Source organism: Chelonoidis abingdonii, chromosome 1 (assembly GCF_003597395.2).
Source record: "Chelonoidis abingdonii isolate Lonesome George chromosome 1, CheloAbing_2.0, whole genome shotgun sequence".
Lineage (NCBI taxonomy): Eukaryota > Metazoa > Chordata > Testudines > Testudinidae > Chelonoidis > Chelonoidis abingdonii.
Window position 1 is genome coordinate 166,186,526 of NC_133769.1, and position 25,196 is coordinate 166,211,721.

General features: G+C 36.6%; 1 protein-coding gene across 2 annotated transcripts in view; it reads left to right on the forward strand.

Moving 5' to 3' along the window:
* Nucleotides 1–21,826, forward strand: part of TBC1D23 (TBC1 domain family member 23) — a 51,570-nt gene extending 29,744 nt beyond the window's left edge. The window contains exons 8-19 of one of the 2 annotated variants that reach the window (XM_032776669.1): nt 788–891; nt 1,582–1,704; nt 2,758–2,850; nt 6,559–6,729; nt 8,587–8,629; nt 9,432–9,541; nt 10,769–10,911; nt 12,204–12,248; nt 15,165–15,253; nt 16,803–16,938; nt 18,117–18,311; nt 20,063–21,826. In XM_032776669.1, coding sequence (XP_032632560.1) covers nt 788–891; nt 1,582–1,704; nt 2,758–2,850; nt 6,559–6,729; nt 8,587–8,629; nt 9,432–9,541; nt 10,769–10,911; nt 12,204–12,248; nt 15,165–15,253; nt 16,803–16,938; nt 18,117–18,311; nt 20,063–20,144 — 1,334 coding nt within the window. In that variant the 3' untranslated portion in view covers nt 20,145–21,826. The remainder of the gene's footprint in view (nt 1–787; nt 892–1,581; nt 1,705–2,757; nt 2,851–6,558; nt 6,730–8,586; nt 8,630–9,431; nt 9,542–10,768; nt 10,912–12,203; nt 12,249–15,164; nt 15,254–16,802; nt 16,939–18,116; nt 18,312–20,062) is intronic. The other variant, XM_032776670.1, reaches the window with a different exon arrangement.
* Nucleotides 21,827–25,196: the final 3,370 nt, after the last annotated feature.

The window sequence follows — 25,196 nt, forward strand, 5'->3', positions numbered from 1 at the left end:
CCATTTTTGTGTTTGTTCTTTCCCTCTTGTCTTCATTTATATGAATTAGACTGTAGGCTCCTTGGATAGGGATCTCATCTATTATATTTCTGAAGTTGGGTTCACATCAGTGAAAATGCTGGTCCATGAACTATTAAATTAAAAAAAAAAACACTTTAATAAATGCAGTAATACACAATAAAGTTGTTTTGGGTTTTTTGCCATATTGCCGTACACTGGTGAGTTGCAACCTTTCATCATGATGGATGGATAAGTGTCCAGTAGTCACTCAGAGTTTTTGGTGCTTTCCCTGGATCTTCCTGAGCTCTCTCTTTACTAGATGAAGTATTGAATGAGGGTTAAACTCTAAATTTAGATAGAAATGCACTCAACATAAGCAATTCTGAGTTGAAACTCAAACATCTAGCAAATAAGATGCATGTGTGTGGTGTGTTTCTGAGGTTCAGAAACATTTAAGGGGATAACAAATATTTCCTGCATTTTCTGGCTCCACCAGTCTATAACTAATGAGATTTGACTAGCAATCCCATCCCATTGCTCAACAATAGAGGCAGCTTAAGAAGCCAGCGCTGTATTCACAAATCTACTGGAAAATACCACATATTTTGAATATGTAACGTCCAAAACAACTATGTTCCTGAATGAAAGGGTAAATTAATATGCAGGTTAGTTGAAAAAATTGTGTCGTGCTCTATTAAAGAAAGTATATTTTACTGTTTGAAAAGGCCACATGCAATGTTTTATTTAAATGTTTTAAGTATTAATTTCCATATGTTGCATGTTACAGGATTCCTAGAAACTTCCCCAGCCAGTTTGGATATAGAAGATATAGAAGACCTTTTCTCTTTGGCACAATATTATTATAGTAAAACTCCAGCTTCTTTCAGAAAGGTAATAGCCAAGCAGTTGAGGAAATTACTTTATAACTTGGTGATTTTTTTGAACACTGAGCAATTCAGACAGGCCAAACTGAGACAGTGGTTCTCTGGCAGGGATCAGATGGCAATCTTGGATGGAATTTTGAGAAAGTGAGCAGAAAAAGCTATTGAGATGAAGGATAAATAGGACTCTTAGTATAGTGGATAGTCCTGCACTTCCTACTGTCACAAGTAGTCCCACTGACTCCAGTGTAACTAATAACTTGTAACTAGTATTCATGACTTGTGGCTTACTTGTGTTTTCTTCTGAGCATGGTGTACAGATGTTTTGTGGTAGACAAGAAATGGGGATAATGAAAGGGGCAGGATTTCCTCAACACCAACTTTTGTTTGCTGAGATGGAAAAAAAAAATTTTTTTAAACCATGTTGACACAACCATAGAGATATTGGTCTGTCAAACTATTATTTTGACAAACTTGAATGAAAGGGAAGGCTGGCTATTTTATTGGTTTTCAGAAATTCTCTGATAGAAAAACTCATGTGACCAAGATATGGTTGACTCTTACTTTTAACTTGTCTATAGAGTCCAACGTACACCTGTAACATTGTAGAAATAACAATCTTAGATTGGAGTCTGATTTTTTTTTAAAGTAAAAATAACTGCAATTAATGTTAAAGGTATTTTGTGTCTTACCATAATAGAACAACCACAGTCTCTTTGGCAGCAGCTTGTTGGGACTCAAGGATGACGACGGAGACTTGAGCCAAGCTCTCTGTCTAGCAGTTTCAGTATCTGAGATTCTCCAAGCAAATCAGCAACAAGGGGTCAGTAACTAGACAAACTACGTTACTGTTTTCCAAAAGGAGAGGCAAAATCTTTTATTTCCCCATCTAGGTGAAATCTTTTCCAGGAGCTGAAAATACAAGTTACTGTTTGCTAATTTAGAAATAATTTCAGGCCTTGAGATTCTAGCTTCCTTGTAAATGCTTTCCTGGCCACAGTGCAGCCTTGCTATGAGAGGCAATGATTTTTTCCCCTCCCAAATATAGCAAGCCTTTCATGAGAGGTGAGGAGCCTAGTGTGACATTCCCTTAATTTGATTTCCTGAAATAGGGATGCAGACTTAAAAACAACCAAACAAAACACACACTTGCATGCACGTGTGCACACATGGTATTCCTGTGGAAGATCAACTGTGACTTAAATACTGCTAAAAGAGAATCCTGCCTTTGAGTTGTGAAGTGTTAATTTGTGCTAAGGATCTAAGTATTTGTGTAATAGTTTGTAAGTCAAATATACTAGCATGCAGACACTTTATTCTCAATATTTTAGTATAATACATGGATAATGTTGTAGTTTGATGTAAGCCCAATGTTTTGTCTTTTAAAAGGTACCTGTCTTTTTAATAACAGCTTTCTGGCCTCAATTCAGTAAAGCACTGTACATATGCTTACATTTATCCCTTTTGAACTAAGCACTTAATCACATGCTTAGCTTTAATTTAATGTTGGTTCTCACTGTGCATTGTTGTGTGCTTTTAAGTAGGGGCTGCATTTCTTCCCAGTGATAGGTAAAATGATTTCATTGTGCATATAGCACTTAGAGTCTGTTGGAAATGAAAACTGCTATATTAATGTAAGATCACTGTTGGGGCATTCTTGGTGTTATTGCTATACTGCTCTAGCTGGGCGCTTCCACACTGAACATAGTTTTTTTGATAACTAGTAAGTCACATCAGGAGACCCATCCCTATAGAATAGGTGTTCTTACTAAAAGGTGTTTGCATAACAAATCCATTTGAATGGTATGACTTTCCCATTTAATTATTTTAAACTTTAAATTAGTAAATTGCAACAAGTAAAATGTTTTTCTTTCAGGAAGGAGTAAGGTTCTTTGTAGTGGATTGTCGTCCTGCAGAACAATACAATGCTGGGCATTTATCAACAGCATTTCACCTTGACTCAGACTTGGTTAGTATGCTTTATGTTTTCAACAAAAGCTATTCTTTAACTTCCTTAGTTGAAACAAAACTGAGAGAGATGTGTCTAGTTTCACAAACCACTGGTTCTCAGTTTCTTGTCAGCGGAGCACTTGGTGGTGGTCTTCAGTTTATACTCCCATGTTTCAGAAGTGAGCTTTTTCTAAAAGTCCTAGAGGTTTGTTTTTGTTTTGTTTTTGTTTTGTTTAAGTTTCCACCCATTTTGCCCCAGATAGTTTCCACTGAAATGTTATATTGGCAAATAGTATTCCTTAAAACTTAGTATATATTTTATCTAAAACTAAATGTGTATTTACACTGTTGAGTTTACTGCTGGTATCAGCCATCTTGCTGACAAATTTAATCTTTTGTGACACCAGGAGAAAGCCAACATAAGCAAAATCCTGGTGTCACAAAATTTCATCCTGCTTCGATGAGAACTCAAAATAATTGAGTAGGTGTCGCTCTTCTTTGTCAGTACAAAAGCAAGACCACATGGTGCACTGTGCTGCTGGCTCTCATGGCACTATGAGAGAAGCTGAAATGTTAAACTGAGATCCTGTTAACTTCTTTACAGATTCCACTGGAATTACTGTACAAGTATGGGTGTGAACTCTTTTTACATATTTTTGCCTTCTTGAAATTGTCTCTGCTATTTCAGTTGGGTGCCATGACATTATTCGCTTATTGTCTTAAACTGTCTTGAAGTGCAGTTTTTTTCACTTCAGCGATGGCTGTTTTTTGTTGCTCAGTGAAGTGAATACCATAAATGTACCTCAGAAAGTGCTTTTTGATCATTGTTCATTCTGATCACAGAAGTGGGTGATTAGGCAACAAAATGGTAGATGAAATGTAATGTTGCTGTGTACAAAGTAATGTACATTGGCAAACTATCCCAACTATACATACAACATGATAGGATCTAAACTAGTGTTACTACTCAAGAAAGAGATCTTAGAGTGATCACGGATAGTTCTTCGAAAACATTTGCTCAATGTGCAGCAAGAGTCAAAAAAGCTAACAATGTTAGGAACCATTAGGAAAAGGATAGATAATGAAACAGAAAATATCATAATGCCACTATATAAATCCATGATATGCCCACACCTTGAATACTGTGTGCAGTTCTGGTCACCCCATCTCAAAAAAGATATGTTAGCATTGGAAAAAGTACAGAGAGGAGCAACAAAAATGATTAGGGGTATGGAACAGCATCCAAACAAGGAGAGATTAAAAAGACTTATACTGTTTAGCTTAGAAAAGAGATGACTGAGTGAGCATATGATAGTGGCCTCTAAAATCATGAAGACTGTGGAGAAAGTGCATAGGGAGGTGTATACCTCTTTGCATAGCGCAAGAATCAGGAGTCACCCAATTATATTTATAGGCCGCAGGTTTAAAACAAACATAAGGAAATACTTCTTCACTCAGTGCACAGTCAATCTGTGGAACTTTTGGGATGTTGTGAAGGCCAAAATTATAAATGGGTTCAAAAAGAATTAGATAAATTCATGGAAGATAGGTCTATCAGGGGCTATTAGCTAAGAGGGTCAAGGACACAACCCCATACTCTGGATGTCCCTAAACCTCTGACTGCCAGAAGCTGGGACTGAATGACAGAAGATGCATCATTCAATAATTGTTCTGTTCTGTTCATTCCCTTTAAAGCTTCTGGCACTGGCCACTTTAGGAAGGCAGGATACTAGATGGCCCACTGGTCTGACCCCTGTATGGCTGTTCTTATGTTCTTATGAGTGAAAGTTTTAATGTCTTTCATTTATATCGCTAGTTTTCATGTTTCTGTAATATTGTTTTAATAACCAGAAGACAGTTAATACTGAATATTTAAATACAATTATTGTCTGTATAGTTAAGTTCTTTTTGCAAGTAAACCAATATTTATGTAGGAAAGAAATTTACATATTTTCCTCTTGATGCTTGTGGATAATAACTCCATTAGCCTTAATGGAATGTTTCTGTTCATTGAGGTAGAAATAGGCCCCTTTAACTCGTTAATGTTATAGAATAATATGTTTTGTTAATCAAAATTATGTTCTTCAAACTGCTGTCCTCCCCTTTCAATGTACTGGACATATTAAAATTGTCAGGCATTTAAATTAGATATAAACTGGGATTAATTGCTGCAGTTTTACAGTTGACTGGCTATAATTGCCCTTACTTGAATAAATAAGACAAACTGTCATATAACATTCAATTAATAAAAATAACCTGTTGCAGTTTTATGTGTGTGTGTGTGTGGGTACACTGTGGAGGATTTAATGTAAGAAGCAGTATGTTCAAACAATTGCTGATTGAAAATAAAAGCTATTCAGGTAACCTTAATGCTTTTTATTCACATGTACCAAGTACAGTACTTTCACCAGGGGATTAAGCATTTGACTCCATGTAATGGCTTTAATGGCAAGAAGTAGTGGGGTTTACCCAGTAATTAATAATTACAGCATTTGGCGTAAGAGCATCCTGGTTCTAATTTGGGTTGAACTATTGACTTGCTGTGTCACCTTGGGCAAGATGTTAGATCTTTGTGCCTCATTATTCAGTCCAACTAGAAAACTAGACTTTAAAAAAAATAAAAAATCTTAAAACCTGTTGTGTAAGCTGAATTTTTCTGACGGTCTTATTTAAGTTTCCCTTCTTACGCCCCTGCCCTTTGAGGGGGGAGAAAAGTGTCATTGGGTTTGGGAAGTCCACTTTTCTTCCCCTTTTTGACAGGCTGCTCATGTTGTTGTTGGTATGATAAATCTGACCTGTAAGATATTCTGGTCTGTAGTCTAGAGGCTAACACAGTTTTAGCTTTTGAAGTGTACTGAGAACCCTTTCATCCATCTAGATATCTTAAATCTGTCAGTTTGTTTCAGGAGCTCAAACAGTTATGAGATGTTACACAAGTAGCCCTTCCCTACATCTCTCATCTCCTCTTGTCACGTATCCCTCGCCCCTCTCTGCTCTTCAGGTACCAATGTAAAAGCAACTCAGAAATGCCTAAAATAGATCTCAGCCTCGCTGTCCAATTTGTGTCCTTCTCAAACTCTTATTTTTTGTGTCTTTTTGTACATCATCCCACAAGCATGGAAAATCCTCCTGATTCCAGCTTGCTACCTTACCACCTTTTTATTCAAGTCCTCCTTTAAAAAAGAAGAGTATGTCTACACTACGCGCCAGATTGGCGGGTAGTGATTGATCTATCCGCGATCAATGTATCCCCGAACGCGCTCCCCGTCGACTCTGGAACTCCACCAGGGCGAGAGAGGGAAGTGAAGTCGATGGGGGAGCTGCGGCTGTTGATTCCTTGTTGCGAGGACGCAAAGTAAGTCGATCTAAAATACGTCAACTTCAGCTATGCTATTCTCACAGCTGAAGCTGCATATCTTAGATCGATTTCCTCCCCAGGGTAGACCAGGCCGAAGACTCATTTTTTCTACTGTGTCAATAAGAATTGAGTTAATAAAAGTCAAGAGTATTCTGATGGTTTTTTTCTCAAAAAGTCTTCTGTGTGTGTCTGTGTTAGCTAATATGACCTTTGGGACACAGACTGTCTTTAATTTCCCTTGTAAAGTGCTGAGCACACAATGCTTAGCGAATAACAAATAAATGAGAGCCCTGATGTCTCTTTGTGTGTGTGTGCTGACAAGTTGTATGCAAAGTAAATAGTTAACATTTTGTTTATTTTATTCTGTAGATGCTCCAGAACCCATCAGAGTTTGCACAGTCTGTAAAATCCTTGTTAGAAGCACAGAAGCAATCCATTGAGTCTGGCTCCATAGCTAGTGGGGAGCACCTCTGTTTCATGGGAAGTGGCAGGGAAGAGGAGGATATGTATATGAACATGGTGTTGGCACACTTTTTACAGGTACAACTAGGATATTGGAATTGTTGTTTGAACAACTGAAGAATTACATTCTTTCATACATCAGTAAGAAGTGACAAAATAGACTTTCTTTACACATTAACTGTTCTTATAACTACACATGTTTTGAGCAGTCATTTAAGGACAACCAAAATTAGTTGTTCACTTCAACCCAGATCTTGCCTTCCTTTAAACAAATACACAGTAGAGGATCTTGGCATCAGGAAAATTCTGCAAGGGTGCACTTGCACAGTTCTCTCCATATTATTCTATGGCAAAGTAAGATTCATTCTTGCCCTTCCCTCCTGCTCTTTCTTCTCCTCCCCTGAAAAGATGCCGGGATCAGGCCTCCAGATACCTGGGATCCATCAGAGAGCTAGGGACGTAGATATGGAGGTGTTATGCCTTCACCCGGTTTGACTTAGCCCTCCAGGATCCCTGGCTTAACTGGAACCACACTGTCAGAGTCCCTTCTCTACAGTCTGCTTCTAGGCTCTTATAAGAATTAGTCTCATATCTCAAGAAGCTCTGGAGGAAAGTTTAATGCAGTCTGAAGTTTAAGTATCTTACCCGAGCATTCCCCATAAAAATCCTCCAAAGCTATTGCCACCAGTTCTGTGATTTCACAGCTACCATGGAGCCAATCTGTAGAGATTCAGATAAGTGATTGGGGTTTTTTATATAATGATATGGGTTGGAATAGTATTTAGGGATTATAAATTCGTGTTGCAATAATGCTTCAGAATGGCTGTAACTGTACCATCTCCAGTTCTCTGTAACAGCTGTGCATCATGGACCTCACTATGGTTATTCATACTTTCATTACATCCTGGCTAGAATTATTGTTATTAACTTATACTTAAAATTTTCTTTTTAATTGATTCAAAAGCTGCCACAATTACAAAATTTTACTCCTGTAATGCCAGCCTTTAGTAGTCTGTCATGAATTCAATTCAAAATGTAGCTGAGGGCATCTTCAGAAATCAAATTCCAAGGGAAATGACTTCTCTCTCCTACATCTCTCCAAAACTATTACAACTGAATACATACTGATCTTAATTTCTTTTGGTGTCTTAGAGGAGTGCCAAATGGAAGGTTTCTCCACTAGTCAGTTCACTTCACCAATTTTTACTTCTCTTTATACTAGCTTTTCTTTTTGGATTTTTCCTCCACCTCATCCCCCATTGTTGGTGAGTGTCTGACTTTTCTAGGCCATCCCTTTTTTAATGTAGGTATTGTTTTAATTCGTAGAGTGACTTAGATTCTTGAAGATGGAATTTACACAAGTTGAGATGTAATAAATATATTTTTAAAAAGCTTTTCAGAACTATGCCATTAGCTAAAAATAAAATGATGATTGGCCTTCATGGAGTCAGTTACGCACTGTGATAGCTGTGAAAACCATATATGGTACATACTGGGGCATTACAATGAAGAACAGGGAGCTGACTGCAACTTCATGATGTGGAGGAAAGTCGAAAAGCAAGCAACAAAAATATGTATGATCTGGTATTTGCAGCCTGCTTCTCTGCAGAATCAGGGCCAGAGTATCCCAAATACTAAACACTCACACATGCTTAGCTTTACTCCATGAGTAGTTCCATTGGTTTCAATAAGAGTATTCCAGTGATTAAAGGTAAGCCCATATACAAGCTTGTGCAGGAATAAGGCATTAGACCATAACTTTATCACTCTCATTTTTAAAAATAAGACTTCCTTGGTTCAAAGAAACTCCAAATTTATCAAGTAAAGTATGCTACGCATATGTCACACCCTTATAGCAGGGACCTATTTTTCTGCCTTAAGTTTGAAAATCCACGAGTGTCACAAATATGATTTCCAGTGTTTTTCTTGTTGCAGAAAAACAAGGAATATGTAAGCATTGCCAAAGGCGGATTCATGGGTAAGCTTTTGATTTTAATAATGCCTTTTTTATTCACTCTTGGCCTGATAAAGCTTTGAATGTGTTTTTTAATACTGTTAGGATTACTGTTGGTAGTTTGGCAATCAGTTAAATGGATGGCAAACATAGTTTATTCACTAGCTTTTTGTCATGTGCTGTTTGAACACTGTGCAATTGCATGTTCATTCTTAATTAGCTTTACGATTGTCACAGTGTATCCTGAATTCTGAATTAATCATGAATGGCTGGGAAGCTTCCCTCCCAATACCTTTATCCTCCCTAGTGTTGTTTCTATGTATGTTAAAACAACTACAATGTTTCCTAATAATACTTGTTAACCGTGCTGTAATTTTTCACTACTTTTTCTTAAACGTCAGTAACTAGGTTCCCAGTGCAGCAATTTACAATGCATGGGCAGACCACAATTGACGTCAGTGAGGCTCTGCATGAGTGTAGGGGTCCACTCGTGCTAAATTGTAGGATCAGGAACTTCTACTTTGACTAATAGCACTGTTTTGACACTCTCTCCATCTGTTCAAAAATGAAGCTGCCAATTATTTCCTGGTGCTTCTATGTTTTACATAATGTTTTTTTCTGTCTTTTATTTCATTACAATAAGTTTGTGTAGAGGCTCTGTAGTACTGAAAGGAGAAAGCAGTAGCAGGAGTAGCATTTGAACTTATCTGCGTTTTTGTAAATTATATAGAGTAAATGTTGACATCAGCAGTCTGACGTGAGACATGATCAAATGACTCATTCAAATGTGGCTCCGAACTTCTTTTAAAAATACCCTTTCTAACAGCACTCCAGCAGCACTTAGCAGACATCAATGTGGAAGGACCTGAAAATGGATATGGCCACTGGATTGCTAGTACCTCAGGCTCAAGAAGTAGCATAAACTCCTCTGTTGATGTAAGTGTATTTATAGATCAGGCTGCACATTTGAAAATGACAAGAAGTAGTGATTTTTTTTGTGCGTATTCTGTAGTGCCTTTCTGTTCTATAAACTCAAAGTGCATGTTTTTATTAATTTAGGCCCCAATCTTGCAATTGGATCTGTATGGAGATTGTTGCGCTTTTGTGGCACCTGTGTATATCTGATAGAAGGATCCGAGCCGTAATTTATTGCTCTGTCCAATAGATGTAGATAAGATGGGTCCTAGATGGCCTAAATCTACCCTTCTCTTACCTCAAGTCTACCCTGCAGAATGTATTGCTACAGATTATAATTGTTCTTAGCTGTGTATTTAATTGCAGATAACGATCTTATATCCTGCTGGAAGTAGCCAGAAGTCAGCTTGTCTCAGAAGAGAGAATCTTTAGAGGAAATCTCATATTGTTTGCATTTCAATAAAATATATGGAATAGATACCATTCTTAGATCTTCCTCATTTTGGAGTATATACAATACATAAGGCTGGACATGGGATGATAAGAAATCCTTTTGGAATTTCAAGAAATCTTCCCAAAGGTGTAGAAGAACTCAACCAGTTATTTACCAAGTCAGTGGCTGGTCCTTCCAAAACTGTTTCATAATCCCTCAGGTCTATTACATATCTAATGCCACTTATTTCAGAAAGAGAAGTTGTTCAGGTCTAATGGGTTAATGAAAGCCAGTAGCAACATGACTTCAGTATGAGGTTGACCAGCCATCTCCAAGAAATGGTGCACCGGGAGGCTAAATTGTCCTTTATATATGCATATGAGGGATCCATAGGGTATGGAAGCTACTTTCATGGCACCTCTAATTCCTTCCTTCCTTCCTTGGAATATTCCAAGAAACTTCCATGAATCTTCTGTGCCCCTTCTAGTGGTAGGTAGAATATGGCTTTTAATTTTTATATACATTTACATTTTTACATGGTTAGAACTGTTTCTTCTCAGTAGATTTTCAGAGCATGGTTCTAAGTAATGGGGCTTGATAGCTTATTTTTTAAATGGTCTTTACTTTAGTCCTGTATGGCTGCCGTTCTTTTTAAATCCTATTTCCACGATAAACAATATTAAATGTCTATAGAACTTTCCTGTAAACAGTAGCAAGTGATCGTGCTCAGTATGTTGTAGCTTTCCATTCTTAACAAATTACTGGTAGTAAAAGTGTTGTGTTACAATTAATTCTTAGAGCACTTACCTTTACAGGGTGATTCTCCTAATGGTTCAAGTGATGGAAAAGGAGTCAAGTCCTTGGTAAATAAAATGACTGTTGCTTTGAAGACTAGATCTGTGAATGTGAAAGAAAAAGTTATTAGTTTTATTGAAAATACATCAACTCCTGTGGACAGGTGGGTTATTTATCTGTGATTGTGATTATCAGTGATGAATGCCTCCCCATTTCAACTGGATGTTTTTGCAAGTATGAAGATTAGACTAAATAATAAGAATCAAGAGACGATAGCTTTCAGTTTATCACCCTTTGAGTGTGTTTTATTTGTCTTCTCTTCCCCCCCTCCCCCCCCCTTTTTTTTTTTTTTGGAATTTCCTTCACCAGCATTTGCAATATAACATCGTCTTAAAGTGTGACTAGGTTGCTGGCTCATAATTCCAAGGCCAGTATCTGCATCCTCATCTCTGGATGATATTTCAGCAAACTGCCACTATATCACTAGACAGGTTTCTTTGTTGTAAACTTATTAAAGGCATTTAGAATGGGTTTTTCAAAGGTGTGTGTTAGACTCCCATTGACTTCAGTATGAGCAGAGTTAAATCAACACTGAATACTCTTGAAAATCCCACCCTAAATCTCTGTCTTAAAGAGTTTTGCTCATTTCACATGCATTTGCTTAAAGGAGAGGAGCTGAAACAAAGAGAAATGTAAAAAGTGCTTGTCCTGACTTCGTGGCTTGAACTCAGAACTGAGATCCATGAACTCCTGGATTCTAAGCACAGTTCTGACATAGACTTCCCCTTTCAGCTAGAGAGGTTTTAAGAGTCTTGTTTTCCCAACAGTAAAACAGAACCCGTTCTGAAATCAATATTCCTGTGACAGTTTTAGTCTTAAGGTAGAAGATCTGTTTTCTAAATCTTTATTGTGACTAAGTCTAAATTTGGTAGCCTATTTTACAACTCTCCTTAAAAGTTACTATAAGTCTTAATAGTTGCAAGGTTGTGAAAGATGGATGCTGTTGAGTACCCTTTACAGCACTGAGATATATTTACTTGTTAGTGGGACTCAGGATGGCTGCTATAGTGAACAATGGTTCTCAAATCCTCACCTACTTAATTTTTAGTTCAACTAAAAGGGTTGTTTACAGCTTGGTTTCTCTGTTGCAATGATGCAATTACCACTTACTTCTGCCCTAAACTATGCTGTATCTTGTAATAAAAATACCATTTTGTTTCTGTTGCACCAAGCATTCAGATAAGGTTCATATATAAATCACATCTAATGTAGAAATGCCTCTTCAAAAGAATTTCTTCTAAGCTTCCTGTGGTCCCTGGCTGGGTCTGCTGAAATATTGTTGGGTTTGAGGATATGTAGGGGAAAATTGCTGATATAGAGCACTCATTTTTTTTATACTAGGTTTTTTATTTTTTGTAATTGTTTTGTTCTGTCCTCTGCCCCAATTTGCTATAGAATGTCTTTCAATCTTCCCTGGCCAGACAGAGCAAGCATGGAGCGGTAAGCCAATGAGTAGACCAATCTGACTAAAAACACCTTTGTCCTTTTTAGCATGACTTCACAATGTAAGCATTGGTCACACTGACATCTCTGAAATTCTATATATCAACTTTAAAAAGCTATGCTTTGCATCAAAGTGTTAACTTTTTCAAGTGCTGTTCTGCAGGTAGGGGAAGAAAAGGGCGATATTTGCAGTGCTTGCTTATTCTCTTGGCTTTTATTCAGTCTTTAAGTTTCCTTCCTTTTTTTTTTTTTTTTAAATCAAGTCACTTCAGTTTTTATTAATTATTTGTTGTAGGGAAAGGTGGCAGAAGCCTTTATTTAGCAGGCTTCGATTTTGAGCTTCAGAAGGAGAGACTTCAGCTTCAAAGGAGACCTATTACAAGCTGTTCAAAAAGTGTCTTTAGAGCTCAGGATGGTCTAAGACTGTTAAAGTTCTCTTTGAATTTTGTGAGCAAATTTAAAAGTACTGCATGGTGGGTGAGGTAATATCTTATTGCACCAACTTCTGTTGGTGAGCGAGACAACCTTTTGAGCTTTCACAGAACTTCAGGTTAGCTGGAAATCTGTCTCTCACCAACAGAAGTTGGTCCAATAAAAAATATTACCTCACCCCACCTTCTCTCTCTAATGTCTGGGGACTGACATGTCTACAACAATACTGCATACTCCAAGCACATTCTTAGCATGTGGTGATGGAATATGCTAGTCAGAATGGAGATGCTCACACTGGGGGACCAGCAAACAGAGCCAGAAAAACGGGCATACCTCTAAACTGTCCCTTGTTTCATTCCTAGAGTTAACTGTGTTCCACACAAATTTAGTATCCTTTCATTTTTAATGTTAAAATTATTTATATCAGAAATAATCATGAAACTGCAGTTATAAAAAGTTACTTATGTGAAACGAAGGAATCCACAGTGTTTCCTGCCCAAAAAATACTTCGGTCTCCCTAATTTTTGGGTCTTTGTCACACAGTGCATCCCACATTTGAGTCTTGGCAGGTTGTGCTGTATGGAAGTGGGTGCTAAAAAAGTCATCGATTTACAAAAATAAAAAATCCGTTCTGTTTTTCGGGATTTTCGATTACTTTTTGCTAGTAGATTTGCCCATTCTTTGAGAATGGAGGAACATCATGCTGGCTATGCTAGGTCATCCAATGTTACTAGAGAAGGGAGATGGTATAGGAGAGCAAAAACAATAGTTAATGTTAAGGGTGCCCTTGTAGTCCTTGGAAAGAAACAGAAATGTCCCAGTAAAACTGAGACATATTGTTATTTCAGGATTTATAAAGCTACTTTAAAAAACAACAACAGCAACAAAAAAAACCTCTTAGGAAACATTAACATTAAACTATAAAATTGTTTCTTTGCAGCTTTTTAATGTTGTACTTAAGGTGATTTATATCTGACAGACCATCATACCTTTTGTTTGTTATGAAGAAATATTGCTGCATTGAGTTTGCACTTGTCCTTTAAAGGAATATTACTCCCCTACAGTCGAATCATCTTTTTTTCCACTGAAAAGTTGTACTGACAATATTAACTAGTTAGAACTCAGGATAAATTAATGTACTAAGACTAAGCTTTTCTTAAAATTCCAGCTGTATAAAGTGGAAAGAAACCTTTTTGTTTCATTGATTCAGTCATGGCAATTGTATCTTTACTAGCAAAAACAGTCTGATTTTGCAAGTTATCAGCTGAATGGAATTAGATTAAATGAGATACCTGTACCACAAACTGGTCTCATTTAGCACTGTTTAACAGTAACTCCTGTAGAATTCTCCATTTCTAGTTTAATATGGTGCAAAATTTTATATAGTAGGCCTTTCTTTTTTGCTTTGGCTAATCTTACTCTATTAATGCAAATATGACCTCTTTTAAACCCTAGCTATGAATTTCAATTAACACTATAAATATATAATCTTATTAAATATAGCCTCCTCTTACCAAATCAGTAATCTATAGTATTCTTCCTCATTCTTTTTTCTTAAAATTCTATATGCACAAAAGTCTAGCTAAATAATAAAATAGAATCACTGCCCTCTTGGATTGTCAGTGTCATTGATGCTTATTGTCTTAAGTCACTAATGAGCACATTTTTATATTGCTTTTTTTGTATAGCATATTTGTTTTTTCTCAATTAACAATTAGTTTTTCCATGTTCTTTCTCATTCGGTAACTTCTAATCAAATAGTCCTAGAAGATGTAGCAACTTGTTAGACTTTCACGGATAGATAAATATCGGCTTTCTTCAAGATAGTCCTAAAGGCACAGGTACCCTCTTGGACCCAGTTCAATAGATGTGCATAAATTTAGTGTGCCTCAATATATTGGCTCAAAACAGGAACAGAGCTTTATAGATGTTTAACTGAAGCAGATTTGTTTCCTTTTTGTGTCTATGCAGTGTTATCCTTTTGGGAAGATCTCTCCCAGAGTGACCCTGTTGCCAGTCCAGCGAACTGTCAAATGTACTTCTTTATATTCTCCATCTTTTCCCTCCACCCCAATTTACAGTCCTTCCAGAGCCACACATAATGTTATAATGTAATTCAGACAAACACTAAAGTGCTTTGCTGGATATTTCAAAGCACCTCCTTAAATGTTTTGGAATTTTAGTATGTATTTGCTGTTCGAGAGAATGGTTAGAAGTTGTATGTAAGATGCAGGACTACCTGGTTTTCAGTTACAGTGGTTAAAAGCATTGAATCTGGCAAATAACCCCATGATCTGCTTTTACTAATCTGGTGCTTTCTGGGCCACTCCCAGCTTTCTTGTAGTAGACTTTGAGCCTGTGGATTCCTCTCTGGTTGCACAGATATGGTCACATTTCGCTATTGCATGCTGCTATAGGAAATGTTGTACCATTAGATCTGAAAATATTTTTCCCCCTCCCGCCCTCTTCCCATGCCAACAGACATGTTAGCAGCAGTGACCGATTGGGAAAACCCTACCGTGGTGTAAAACCGGTATTCAGCATTGGAGACGAAGAAGAATATGATACTGGTACGGTAGGAAACTCTAGTCTTATTTGAAGTCCTCTTAATGTAGAGACATGCCATGACCTCTTTTCTATTTGACTGTCACAGGGTACCGTTGTTGTCTATCATTAACTACAAATTAAATATTTTCTATTTACAAAAATATTTTTAAATAATTATTCTTACTATTGATCAGATTAGAGGGGCTTAATGATCAAGCAAGAACAGGGCCCTATTGTGCTGGGCATTGTACAAACACAGAATAGTAGACAGTCTCTACCCTGAAGAGAGATTTCCCCCATCCTCCTTTAACTGCCAACTCTGCAAATTCACCTTGGGGATCTGACAGTCAAACTGCATTCTCTTTTTCACTCATTGTTCTAAAGTCTTGCAAGCCAACATCTGTCATCACTTACACCCATGCAACACTGTTAACCTCCACTGAGGTTAAACACTTTGGCCTGCAGTACCTTTTATTACTGGTGATAATGAGCAAGAAGAAAAAAAACCAATTTGATTGTCAGATCCTAGGTTATCTGTTTGGCTGGCAGTTAGGCTGTGTGTATACTGCTCTGCAGTTTGGACTAGGAGGGTGAGAATAGCAGTGCACACTGGAGTGCTGTGCTGTAACTCCTCTGCGTGGACACTGCAGTCACAAACTAAAACGTTTATAGTTCACATTAATGGCTGTTCAACCAGAACTACATGTTCCTTAGATGCGTACCGACTGTATCACTGATTGATTGTCATTGAGTGCTGTAATCACATACCTGCCATCAGGATGGGCACAAGCTTTTCCACTGTCAGTTCAGTAAATTCTGTCAGTGTGTTCTTGTCTCCCAGAAAAACCTCTTTCCACACTGAACTTTCACAAGTTGTTTGCAAATATTTCTGCCATTTCCATTTGAGGATGCGATGTTACCGACTAGAGGGTATACAATGGATATGACCAGGTAATTTAGGTCCACAATAAGGCTTTGTCTATAGTACTTATATATTTTTTTTAATAAAAAATGTTTAACAATTAGCTTTTTGGATTTTTTTAAAATTTAACATTCTTTTTTTAAAACAAATACTGCAGTATGAGCAAAACCAACATTGCACAAATGTATTGTGCTAGTGCAGAAGAACAAAAAAAAATGAAACTATTTCAGTGCAGTTACACTGGATTTACAACGGTGTAATTGAGGGCAGAATTTGTCCCATGGCTTCTAACTTCAGTGTCCCTTCTTAAAATATTACCTTTTTAGATGTGGATGTGCATAGCTACAACTCAGAATGTTTATTTCAAAGCAATTTAAACTAGAGCATGCAAAAATAGCTTTGAAAAGGGAGTAATTAAAAAAATGGAGGTGAGAACTCAAATGTGGATGCAAGATGGTTGGATTTAGTAGATAATGGGTTCCCGGCACTTTTGTGGTTTACATCAAACGTACTGTTTGGAATTCTTCAGTGTTCTAATTGGGATATGAAACTTAATTATTTTTATTTTTAATAAGCAGTAACATTGTAAACATTGAAGAGTTGACAGATGTTCTGTCTGTGTAAAAGTTATTTTTTCCTCTTCCATATAGATGAAATTGATGGTTCCTCGATGTCGGATGATGACCGAAAAGAGGTAGTCAATATTCACACATGGATAAATAAACCAGATGTGAAGCATCATTTCCCCTGTAATGAAGTGAAAGAAAATGGACACATGTTTCCTAGGTACTAAAGTATTGTTTATTCTTGAGTATGAAAAGCTATATGAAAAAGCTAGTGGTGGTGTTATATTGTGTCTGGATAATGTCTACAATGAACAATAAGCGTCTGAGCCACTAAGTAACTAAGAGCTGTAGTATTTATTATTTGTATTGTCATAGTGCCTAGGAGCCCTAGTCATTGTGCTAGGTGCTGTACAAATATGCTCCTTGACTATTTCTACAGCATGTGTACAGAATTTTACTGCTAGAAAGAATAGTACTAACTCCTTTGTGAAACAAGCTGTTTCAGAAACTACTCTCAATAAGTTTGGCTTTATTTTCAGCATCAGGGCCCCAAATGTCCAAAGTGTGGCTGCACTCTTTCCTTGTCAATATCTGTGCAAGAATGTATTGCAGAGGTACTTCTACCTCTAAATCAGGACACAATTGCAGTGACCTTTTTATCTGGTCGGTAGGAGGTACTGGAGCATGATGCATAGTGCATCTTCCTGTAGTTGACCTGAAGCGTGTGACTGTAGAGACCTAACAAACTTGGGCTGTAGTGTAAAGCATGGTGTCCTTTGCTCAAAACACTAAGTTGCTTAAAGTTGTGTTTTGCTCTTATTTAGAGAGACAGACAGAAAACTATTTTATATTTTTATTAAAAAGAATCTGGTGGAAGATAAAACTTTAGAATTTGACCAGAGACTGCAGTCAGTGTTTCACTGTTGCATTTTATCATAGTTCCAAAGAACTAAACATTTACATCACTGGAAAAGCTCATCAAGGAAAAATATAACACGCTTTTCTAAAAATTTTACCTAGGATGATAAAGCCTGAAAGCTGCAAATACTTGTGCATGTATGTAGGATGCAGGATCAGGACCTTTGGGTTGGCTCCCTGTGAGATATACATGTTAGCTATAGTTGCTATGCAGCGTCAGTGTTCTTGACAAGCTATATGGTTTTGCTATGTGCTATTAAACAGCTGCCATGTTTGACTTCGAAGTGCTTGCATTTCAGTTCTGAGGGAAGTTTTGTAGAGTGTTTAGGAATTCTGAATTAAATATGCTACATAAATATAAAACTGTTGGAATTTGAAAACTGTGTGTTAGCTAGCTCAGAGTGTGAGTTATCTTTAATATTAAACTTTCTGTATTTTTGACCTTTACTTCATTTGTTGGTAAATTTTCTCTTTTTAAAGTCATCTCTTAGTAACTGCAACACACATGTACTGTTTGAGGGAGATTCCATCAAGAAGGGGATTGGCTTACATACAGTCTCGTCAGGCCCTAAACTCTGTAGTTAAAATTACATCCAAGAAGAAACACCCAGAACTCATCACTTTTAAATATGGAAACAGCAGTACTTCGGGCATAGAAATTTTGGCAGTTGAAAGGTAAGAATGTTTCTCAAATACGAACTGATCACAAAACAAAGGGCCTCATCCTGCAAGGTAGAGTGTGATACTACTTCCTTTGATATCAGTTGATATCAGAGGCACTTGGCACTTCCAGAATCAGGCCCAAAGCTAACACTTTGTTTTTAATAGCTGTAATGTCCTGACATGAATCAGGATACGCAGCAGATCTGCAGTGTCTCTCAGGGAATACTGAGTTTGTGGATTTTAGAGGGAAAAAAAGTACTTATTGTAGCCTGATTGGTCTAATAATTTGTAAGATCATTCATGTAGAGAAATGTCTCCTTCTCCACCTGTACCTTTGTATAAATGCCTCTGAAATAGTTTTTAAGTTAGCTTTTTATTTTTGAGATAACTCCTTTTGGTAACCATTTTACTGGAAAGTGTCCTCTTAGTAATGGGTCTATGTAAGAGGTTATATGCAAGTTTCTATCCTGCTACAAGAGCCCCAAATGTATCATCTGGAAAGGCACCAGACATCCTTCATCACTAAGACGTTGATGATGGTTTATCATTTTGAGAGAGGGCAGGGAGGGCATAGCCTCCAAAGCAAGAGAAGTATTTTGGGCTTTGGGCTTCTTTTTTTCACTACAATGTATAGTTTTTCTTAGATTTCTGTGCACGTGTGTGTGTGAAACACCAGTATTTAAAGGCATTAAGGTGAAGGATTTTTTTTTTTTAAATAAAGAAGGCTCATGATTAACAAACAGATGTTACCTGATAATGTAAATAATGAATTCCAGATTCTTGAACGTTTGATTTTTCCCAACCATAAAGAGTCCGATCCAAAGTCTGTTGTGACTTCAGTGGACTTGGGATCAGACCCAAAATAATTGTCTTCAGAATAAAATTAACCTAAGGCTATCTGTAAAGTCTGTGTTCTACAAGACATTCACTTGAGAGTTATAAATATATTTAAAAAACTAGTCCCTAGGGGATTGGACAGCTGAGAATTAAGTAGTATGATATAGAGCCTTTAACCTGAAGATTGCTGGTGAAAATCTATTCTATATCAATTCTTATAGTGGACTCATCACTTTAATACAAAGCGCCTTCCAATAGTGCATTAAGTAACTTGACTAACGTATGTTACAGGTTAGTTGTTCTCTCATCCTCTCCCTGGGAGAGAAGTATGTACAGTGGAGCATCTTGTTTTGGAAGGGTTTTTTACCCAGATGACTAGTGTCTAAAAGTTACTATCATCTGATGCCTGTTTGGGTATCCTGTGTGAAATGCGTTTGGTGGTATTGGTCCAGTTCCCAGCAGTAAGTTGTCCATACCACAAAAAACGCCACCACACATGGCACTAATTCACTACTTCATTGGCAGCTTCCATATAGTGAGCAAGAACTGAATGGTAAGCATGGAAAATAAACTATTCTCTTGTCCATAAAAGTCTCTCCAGATTAGGATTGGTATGCATTGATGGAGTAATGTATGGAAAAATCTTGCCCTGCTGTTGCCCATTCTGTACCTTTCTGTGAATAAATCAAGGTCTCCAGGGTTCTCAATCAAATACTTTTCATCAGCATTTAATTCACATGAAGAAAATTTTCTTTTATTCCAACTATGAAGGATATTACTGTTTACCCAATAGTTTTACATTTTAAGAGGGGATTTTTCCCAAATGTTACTGAGATAAAGCTAGAGAATGAATTCAGACATCAGTTTTTATGAGTGGCATGGAAAGTTGGCACAATGTATTAATAATGGTGCTTTCTCTTTTAAAGGTATTTGATTCCAAATGCAGGTGATGCTACCAAAGCCATAAAACAACAGATCATGAAAGTTCTGGACGCGTTGGAGAACTAATAACAAAAAACTTTTTAAGATAATGATTTAAAAAAAAAAAGAGGCAACCAAGATACTGTATGTGGACACAAAATGACTGCTTTCCAACTGAATACTAACCTAAGAGAACATCTGTTTGCTGATGGAAATGCCTGAGTAGCAGGCTTAAAATAGGGTAAATTACTGATTTCTCAGCAGGATTTCAATTATTTTTTTGTTTAATAATTTTGTTTTTTGCAAAGGTTGTTTATTATAAAGGTCAGGTTTTTTTTAAAAGCAGCTTTAATGTAGCAGTTCAGTTGTGTAGAACTACATGAAGGGAATGCAGCTCTTTCAGGTATGGAAAAATAGTTGAAGTGTCGTAAGTAAACTTGAGAATTAGAAGTCAAAAATGTCTAAAGCCTAATGCCTGTAAATTTGATTTTGCTTACTGATAGTATCAAGTATTGTTATCAATCCTTAGGTTTGTAAACAGAAGAGACAAAAGCTCAGTAATACAACTTACTCCTCTCAAAATGATTGGAACCCAGTTCAATCAATCTTCAACTCCAGGGGATTGAAAAATGCAAACCATACTGTGGAGGGGGAAAAAAAGTTGTTTGTTTGTTTTTTTGAACCTAGTATACACTATCAGGTAAAATAATTTGAATGGTTAAATGACTGTTTTTAAATACTAGACTGAACTGTATACAATAAGAAAAAAATTACCATTTTGTAATTATGCAAATTAAATGTTTCCTGGGTTGAGGCAGTGTTACTATTTGTAGTACAAATGCATGAGTGCTTTTGAGCAACTGAAATTGGAATTCATGCTCCACGTGACATATTACCAGGTGAAAGTCATTTGTCTGCCTCCATCACAAGTGAAATATCTAATAAAATATATTATTTGTTCTGTCATTTCAAAGCCCTTCAGTTCAGCACAGATGGATTTGTACTAACTTGAAGGTGTGTTCTGCCTCAAGACTAATGCACGCAAATAAAGCAAAGTGGTCAAAGCACTGAATATCTATGATAACTATTTGTTACTTTCAAGGCCATATGGATTTTTCCTTTGAATAACATTTTAAATTCTTTAATGCCAGAGAACTGACAACTATTCTGGCAGCTTTCAGATTTGATCTAAAATAGCTTTCACTAATCTGCAGCTTTCGGATTTGATCTAAATTTGGTTCTCAAGTTAGCAAGCCAATCCTGGAATGCATTTATGGCCATGGAGTAGTTTCTGTGCATGCTGATGCTGAAATTAACAAAAACTTTGGAATGATGGTTATGGGAATCAGCTGTACTGTGTGGAAATCACTTAGTATTTACAGTTAATAAAAAGTAAAATTGATGTATCATAAAGAAATAAATGAAACCGACCTTTATAAAAATCAGCTATTTTAAGTTATTTTAGTAGGAATCAAGCTAAGGCACCTTAATTCTGGAACAAATTCCCTTTTTTAAAATATCTGAATAAACATCAATAGAACTTGAACTATTGAAAGTATTTGCATGAAATTGCACCTGGGCCAATGCTCCTGTATTTATAGTTCTGCCCTGCAGCTGTTGTATTACATTCCCCCCTTCCTGTCCTCTGAAGAGCCTCTGACTCTGTGTCTACTTCAGCAATGAGATTTTTTTTCATAATGTTAATGTAAAGATGTTTGTGTTACTGTTTATAACTACAATTGTAAATAAACCAGTACAATTTGAACATAGCTTGTTCTAACAGAAGGCATTTAATTTTGCACTGTTTGATTTCTGTTGGCCTAACTATAGTTTTTTTTAAAAGTAACCTGTTTTAGTGTGTGTGTGTGTGTGTGTGGAGGGGGGTGTGAAATAGATATTTAAAGTGAGAAAAGTAGTTGGCTACAAGTTCACAGGCAGCTGGTATGAATTTTTTTTTTAAGTACTTATGTTTGCTTTTGATTTTGAAACACTTTCATAGATCAAATGAAATATAACAGTAGAAAAAGACAAAGCTCCATTTTGTCAGTAATATACTTACAAATATATGGTTCACCTATCATTAAAATCCATTCTGTTAATTTTATTGGCTGACCATGGTCAACATTGCAGGGATCAGAGCTTATATTTTGAACTTCGCTGTTTATAAATGAACAAATGGTAGAATAATTCAAAAGCTGATTACAAAGCATTCCTAATTCTGTCATATTTTTATTATGAAAAATATTGACGGCATATTAATATATAACAATTTTTGCTCACTATTAGTGGGAGGAGGGAAAAAATAATTTTGCATTATATTACTGACTTGGGAAGTCAGGGTATAATTGTTTCACAAGTAGCTGAAGTATTTCTAATATCTTGAAGAATCCAGCTATTCATAGTGAAAATCACATTCTATTTTAAAATAACACTTAGTCATGCTTATCTCAAACGTAGGAGGAAGATAATATACACTGCTTAATTAACAGCAATATACATCCTTTTAGCTAACTAGTACAGTGACTCTGCATTAAAACTTACGTTTAACTCTGTAGGTCAAACATCACCAATATTATGGAATTCATAATTCATCCCACCAAAAGGGATGATAAAAAAATTAACCATTTCTGAGATAATTCATAGGTTGCTTGCAGGCCTCTTATCCTACAGAATTATATAAGACAATCTATGAAAAAGATTTTCACTATCTTTTTTTTTTTTTTTTTTTTTTTTGCATCTCACAAAGTAATTATCCACAATTGGAGGAGGAGACTTTGTAATTCATATTACTAGCCTGCATTTTTTTAATATAAAGTAGCTACACAGCAGTTTTTTGCTAAACAACTAATCCAATTACAGTGTAGAGTGTAATATAAATAGGAAGGATATATTAGAAGATTCAGCATGTTACCTATTTATCTTCCCCTCTATCTTCCTCTTATTTCTTTTTATTATTCACTAGAAGCTTGCAAGGTCTTGAATTACTGGAAAAATGTTTGTGTGCTGTCCTCAGCGTTTCTGGATGTAAAATGGAAGCTGCTACTGCCATTTTTGAGGAATTCTTTATTTCATTTAACTCTCTTTCGATAATGGTCTACGGTCTCCAGCCCAATCCTGAATGTCTACACTGCAGTTAAACAGCCTCTTATCCCAAGCCCCATGAGCCAGAGTCAACTGACATGGGCCAGCTGTGGGATTTCGGTTGTAGAGTAGACATTGTAAGCACATGTTTCCATTTCTTAATTAATAAACCAATGCGACTAATTTATATGTAAATTGTAGCATGTTCATAAGTATTTGCAGGATTAGGGCCTTTATTGCTAATCCTTATTTCTAATGTCTTATCTGTGGAGATAATACCTTCTTAATTGCATTGTCCTCTTTAGATTTAATAAGTTATTTCCTGCTCTTTCAGTTTAGCTTCTGTTATAAGCAAATACCATTCCACTACTGTAACCTGCTCCTCAACAGTATTGATTTTTACCAACTATAACTTTAAAATGTATTTTCCGAAGTACTGAGACACACACGTAACTTACCTGTTTTAGTGTAGAGATTCTATTAAATTGCATAGAGAATTTGCCCTTTAAAAATATACCTTCTATGTACGACTAACTTGTGCTGTTCTGGAAAACAGTACCCAAAAAACAGCCTTCAAGCCTTGTGAGTTCAACTTTTAAAAGACTATTTTCAGTTTTTCTGGCATTGCAATATTACAAAACTATAACTTCCAAAACTTACTGAATTTTTGATCTATAGATTTGACTATTTTTAGTGTTTTTCTAGGAGTCTTCCTAACAGGTATGTTTCCCATGCCACCAAACCTCCCACTTCTCTTTGCTGAGGCTGTCTCTCCAATATTTCTACTTCAAGTCTGAGCTGTGGTACCATCTCTTTTTCATACCAGGTTGTCAACTGTGCTGAATTATGGGGTGCTTTTGTGAGCTGAATAAATGTCATTAGGATGAAAATCAAACATCTTTTCCATTTACACCATGTCTAGGTTAGCAGGAGTTAAAGGCATATTTGTACTTTAACATACTGCAGCATACATGCCCCCGGTTCAAATGCATCTTTAGTAGGTTTGTAGTTTTTAGAGAAAGTGATAAGTACGAGAGTTAAGTAATTTATGCAAAATAGCTGTAGTGTGTCTAAATATCTAAACAAGGGTGTGGCATACTTCTTAGTTGGTGTAGGCCAAGCTTATTGCACAGAACAGTGCTCCATGTATCCCTAATAGTTTGTTTATTAAAGAAATGGTAGGTAACAGACACCACCCTTTTAACTGTTCGCTATAATTGGAACCTTGACTGAACTTATCCAGATGGAAGAAAAACTTCTAAAAAAAATATTAAGAATAGGAAATAAAGGTGAAGGGGCATGAGTCATGCAAAGTAGAACTCTTGAGTATTAAGGTCGACCAAAAGTAATCTAGTTGGCAGTTTGTAGAACCAAATCATTCGAAAACTATATTTAGGGGAAGTCCTCCTTGTAAAGGAAGAATGGGATATGGTGATGTTTATGGACATCACTAGACATCACTGTTCATGAGAACCTTGCTATATAAGACCTGATCTCCAGTGAATAAGCCTTGAGCCTTAAGCATGGTGGGTACCTGGAGCTGCAAATGTAAAGTCACAATACACAGACTATCACAGCAGAGAGCTAAGGGCCCAGATTCACAGCTACCCATGTGTGTGGTGACTTTGGCCTGAGTTGTTTTCTCAGATTCTCATCTGCCTGATTGATGTATTTTAAATATGAAGAGCAAGTAAATCAAGGAATTTAATAGTTTGGGTGCACATTTGTTAAATTATATTAAAATAAACTGAAAGCCAAACTACATTATATAAGAAAATAGCATTTTAAGCTTTCCATTCTCTTAAGTATCAGAGATGGTCACGCAGACTCTCCTTGTGGTGGCCAGTACTGTTTCCTCAGTTTTAGGGTGACCAGATGATAACTTCAAAATAGCGGGAATGCTGCAGGGGAGCACCTTTTCAATTGTTATACTCACTGCGTCCGGGTCTTCGGCAGCATTTTGGCAGTGGATAATGAATCTTGCTGCCAAAGAAAGAAGTACCACCGCCGAAATGCAGCTGAAGACCGTCAGCGACTGAAGGACCCGCCTGCTGAAGA